The 5,000-nt window shown below is 50.8% G+C and overlaps 1 protein-coding gene across 1 annotated transcript in view; it reads right to left on the bottom strand.

The window, feature by feature from the left end:
- The window catches only part of LOC311115857 (carboxypeptidase Z-like), a gene marked incomplete at both ends in the record, with an annotated part of 14,088 nt that overhangs the window by 3,299 nt on the left and 5,789 nt on the right, over positions 1-5,000 (bottom strand). Inside the window, 5 exons of the mRNA XM_084190987.1 lie at positions 996-1,063; positions 1,144-1,211; positions 2,817-2,975; positions 3,678-3,839; positions 4,807-5,000. The exon at positions 4,807-5,000 is cut by the window's right edge and continues 51 nt beyond it. Coding sequence (XP_084047113.1) covers positions 996-1,063; positions 1,144-1,211; positions 2,817-2,975; positions 3,678-3,839; positions 4,807-5,000 — 651 coding nt within the window. The remainder of the gene's footprint in view (positions 1-995; positions 1,064-1,143; positions 1,212-2,816; positions 2,976-3,677; positions 3,840-4,806) is intronic.

Genomic DNA, 5,000 nt, shown 5'->3' with positions numbered 1-5,000 from the left:
GAGATAGAAGGTTCCGTAGAGGAGAGGAGAGAAGAGACAGAAGGTTCCATAGAGGAGAGGAGGAGAGAAGAGATAGAAGGTTCCATAGAGGAGAGGAGGAGAGAAGAGATAGAAGGTTCCATAGAGGAGAGGAGGAGAGAAGAGACAGAAGGTTCCATAGAGGAGAGGAGGAGAGAAGAGATAGAAGGTTCTGTAGAGGAGAGGAGAGAAGAGACAGAAGGTTCCGTAGAGGAGAGGAGGAGAGAAGAGATAGAAGGTTCCGTAGAGGAGAGGAGAGAAGAGATAGAAGGTTCCGTAGAGGAGAGGAGGAGAGATGAGACAGAAGGTTCCATAGAGGAGAGGAGAAGAGAAGAGACAGAAGGTTCCGTAGAGGAGAGGAGAGAAGAGATAGAAGGTTCCGTAGAGGAGAGGAGGAGAGAAGAGACAGAAGGTTCCGTAGAGGAGAGGAGAGAAGAGATAGAAGGTTCCGTAGAGGAGAGGAGGAGAGATGAGACAGAAGGTTCCGTAGAGGAGAGGAGGAGAGATGAGACAGAAGGTTCCATAGAGGAGAGGAGGAGAGAAGAGACAGAAGGTTCCGTAGAGGAGAGGAGAGAAGAGATAGAAGGTTCCGTAGAGGAGAGGAGGAGAGAAGAGACAGAAGGTTCCGTAGAGGAGAGGAGGAGAGATGAGACAGAAGGTTCCATAGAGGAGAGGAGGAGAGAAGAGACAGAAGGTTCCATAGAGGAGAGGAGGAGAGAAGAGACAGAAGGTTCCGTAGAGGAGAGAAGAGATAGAAGGTTCCGTAGAGGAGAGGAGGAGAGATGAGACAGAAGGTTCCATAGAGGAGAGGAGGAGAGAAGAGATAGAAGGTTCCGTAGAGGAGAGGAGAGAAGAGACAGAAGGTTCCGTAGAGGAGAGGAGAGAAGAGACAGAAGGTTCCGTAGAGGAGAGGAGGAGAGAAGAGACAGAAGGTTCCGTAGAGGAGAGGAGAGAAGAAGAGATAGAAGGTTCCGTACCCCCTGGGAAGCTGTACCACAGAGCTCCGTTGATGATGCCTCCGCTCCTGATGAAGGACGCTCCACACCTAATAGAATATAGAATATATACGTCATCTAACAAGGGGGTAATATAAACACCTATAATAATGTACCTGAATATAATCACCTCTCTGTGTTGTTGTCGGCCATGCTGGCGTGAGAGTCTGCGTACGTCCGGGCCAGCTGCTTAAACGCCTGCAGAGAGCAACACAGTCACACTCTTCAAAATGTCATATCTGTCCCCAAGACTTTCAGTGGGCCTCAGAACAGAAGAGGTTTTCACACCTGACATAAACTATGTGTAGGACAGGGTACCTGTTGGTCAGGTGTAGGACAGGACAGGGTACCTGTTGGTCAGGTGTAGGACAGGGTACCTGTTGGTCAGGTGTAGGATAGGACAGGGTACCTGTTGGTCAGGTGTAGGACAGGACAGGGTACCTGTTGGTCAGGTGTAGGACAGGGTACCTGTTAGTCAGGTGTAGGACAGGGTACCTGTTGGTCAGGTGTAGGATAGGACAGGGTACCTGTTGGTCAGGTGTAGGACAGGGTACATGTTGGTCAGGTGTAGGACAGGACAGGGTACCTGTTCATCAGGTGTAGGATAGGACAGGGTACCTGTTGGTCAGGTGTAGGACAGGGTACATGTTGGTCAGGTGTAGGATAGGACAGGGTACCTGTTCATCAGGTGTAGGATAGGACAGGGTACCTGTTGGTCAGGTGTAGGACAGGGTACCTGTTGGTCAGGTGTAGGATAGGACAGGGTACCTGTTGGTCAGGTGTAGGATAGGACAGGGTACCTGTTGGTCAGGTGTAGGACAGGGTACCTGTTGGTCAGGTGTAGGATAGGACAGGGTACCTGTTGGTCAGGTGTAGGATAGGACAGGGTACCTGTTGGTCAGGTGTAGGATAGGACAGGGTACCTGTTGGTCAGGTGTAGGACAGGGTACCTGTTGGTCAGGTGTAGGACAGGGTACCTGTTGGTCAGGTGTAGGATAGGACAGGGTACCTGTTCATCAGGTGTAGGACAGGACAGGGTACCTGTTGGTCAGGTGTAGGACAGGGTACCTGTTGGTCAGGTGTAGGACAGGGTACCTGTTGGTCAGGTGTAGGATAGGACAGGGTACCTGTTGGTCAGGTGTAGGACAGGGTACCTGTTGGTCAGGTGTAGGACAGGACAGGGTACCTGTTGGTCTGGTGTAGGATAGGACAGGGTACCTGTTGGTCAGGTGTAGGATAGGACAGGGTACCTGTTGGTCAGGTGTAGGACAGGGTACCTGTTGGTCAGGTGTAGGACAGGGTACCTGTTGGTCAGGTGTAGGACAGGGTACCTGTTGGTCAGGTGTAGGATAGGACAGGGTACCTGTTGGTCAGGTGTAGGACAGGGTACCTGTTGGTCAGGTGTAGGACAGGGTACCTGTTGGTCAGGTGTAGGACAGGGTACCTGTTCATCAGGTGTAGGATAGGGTACCTGTTGGTCAGGTGTAGGATAGGACAGGGTACCTGTTGGTCAGGTGTAGGATAGGACAGTGTACCTGTTGGTCAGGTGTAGGACAGGGTACCTGTTGGTCAGGTGTAGGACAGGACAGGGTACCTGTTGGTCAGGTGTAGGACAGGGTACCTGTTGGTCAGGTGTAGGACAGGACAGGGTACCTGTTGGTCAGGTGTAGGATAGGACAGGGTACCTGTTGGTCAGGTGTAGGATAGGACAGGGTACCTGTTGGTCAGGTGTAGGACAGGGTACCTGTTGGTCAGGTGTAGGACAGGGTACCTGTTGGTCAGGTGTAGGATAGGACAAGGTACCTGTTCATCAGGTGTAGGGGAGAACATCCTCTCTTCATGGAGGTGTCTGGAGAAGTCAAAGGGATAAGAGATCACCAGCTCTCCACCATGGAGGCTAGCAGACTGGACAAACGGCACAGACCTGATCCACTTCATCACTGCATAGGTCTCTGAAGCTACCTGAGAGGAGAGACGGAGAAGAGGAGAGAGGAGAGGAGAGGGGGAGAGAGGAGAGGAGAGAGGAGAGGAGAGGGGGAGAGAGGAGAGGAGAGAGGAGAGGAGAAGAGGAGAGAGGAGAGGAGAGAGGAGAGGAGAGGAGAGGGGGAGAGAGGAGAGGAGAGAGGAGAGGAGAGAGGAGAGAGGAGAGAGGAGAGGAGAGGAGAGGGGGAGAGAGGAGAGGAGAGAGGAGAGGAGAGGAGAAGAGGAGAGAGGAGAGGAGAGAGGAGAGTTTTGCTCTGTCCAAGCAGCAGGATCAACTGTCTATTTCTTCACAGACAGCAGAATTCAGTTATTCAGAGGATCACCACCTCACACTGTTTGAGTGACATGAGAGAGATGGTTGTTTTCCCCATCACAGATCATGACAAAAATACTTGCATCATTAATCGGATCCTGAAAATTGCGCAAATCCCTTACGATACTGGTTTTGTCCAAATACTCGGCACACCCCTAGTAAATACCTTACCAAAACAGGAGGAAAGTCCTCTACTTATCCAAACCAACAAAAAGCTAAGTTCCCATACCATCGGAGAGTTACGTACGTACACCTGAGGGACTTGCTACAGAGAAGCTCGTTAAACCCCTCATGTGTCACACCTCTCCGATGGCCTCACTGGCGCCATCCCACTTCCGACACCAATGTAGCGAGCTGTGGCTACATACCTTACCAAACCAGTAAGAGTCTGGGATGGGGATGTGGTCGGTGCGGAAACCTTTGATCCTGCGATTCCGGTAGAGAATAGAAGTCAGGTCAGGAAAGTTCCGGTTCAAGTCTAGGTTCTGAGCGTTGGCGCGACCCACCGTCCAACCGTTGAGCTCGTGACCCTGCACACACACACACACACACACACACACACACACACACACACACACACACACACACACACACACACACACAGACACACAGACACACACAGACACACACAGACACACACAGACACACACACACACACACACACACACAGACACACACACACACACACACACACACACACACGGTAGAGATTGAGACTCTAGACATGGTTCAACACCACACGACCCTGCAGGACCATGACGGTGAGGAGTGAAGAGTGAAGCATCATGGGTAATGGAAGTCATGTCGATTCGAAGAATGGATAGGATGAATATAAGAGGTCAGGAGTGTTTCCTTGACCATGTGACCGGATGAGGGCCCAGAGATTTTCCCAGTCAAGTCACAATGATCATTCCGTATACAGTGCATTACTTTTTGGGCCATTTGGGACAGAGTATGTCTCCGTCTGGAGAGAACAAGCTGTCCAGTAGCAGACAGGACATGCTGTTTGTGTGAAGAAGACAGAAATGAAGAAGAAGAAGAGAATAGATCTTCCCACTGCCAGCTGTTGGGGAAAACATCTAGAAGTTATATCTATTAAATATCAATTATTTGTTGTGGGAAGAAAAACTTGTGTTTTGGGATTTCAAGCAGTGTTAAGAAGGTTCAGGTCCTTGTTTTTTTTTTCGACCTTAAACACGGTTACAAAAAAATAAGTAATTGTGTTTCCATGCATGACAACAGTCTTACTGACTGGTCTTGCTGATTGGTTAAGGACACTATCACTCTCTGTCTCTCTGGTAGTGGGAGGGGCTAGACCAATAGGAGAGCTCAAGGAGATGATAGGCAGTTGGAAAGGGGCGGGCTTAGAAAGAGAGTGCCCCCACCCATGCTGTCACAGACGCTATAATGGAGAAGATAGGAGGCGTGGCCTCTTTCTATCTCTATGCGGCGGTTGGTCGGACCGGCTTCGACGTTTTTTATTCATCTGTGATTTACTTCCTGGTTGTAGTGTGGTTGTTGTTCCGGGTCGTTGCTAGCCTCTACCTCGGCGGCCGCCAGCTCATAACCGTCGGGGTTCATGGACGCCAGGATGTGGACGCGCGTGGTGTTTACGAGCGTCTGGATGCGCTGGTTGCCAAGGAGATACTCGGAACACAGGTACTGGGCCAGGTAGAGCAGCAGTTGGCGAC

This window comes from Coregonus lavaretus, assembly GCF_964263955.1.
Source record: "Coregonus lavaretus genome assembly, contig: HAP1_SCAFFOLD_6252, whole genome shotgun sequence".
Taxonomy (NCBI): domain Eukaryota; kingdom Metazoa; phylum Chordata; class Actinopteri; order Salmoniformes; family Salmonidae; genus Coregonus; species Coregonus lavaretus.
The sequence above is the reverse complement of the archived record's forward strand: the minus strand, read 5'-3'. Positions and strand labels throughout refer to the sequence as shown.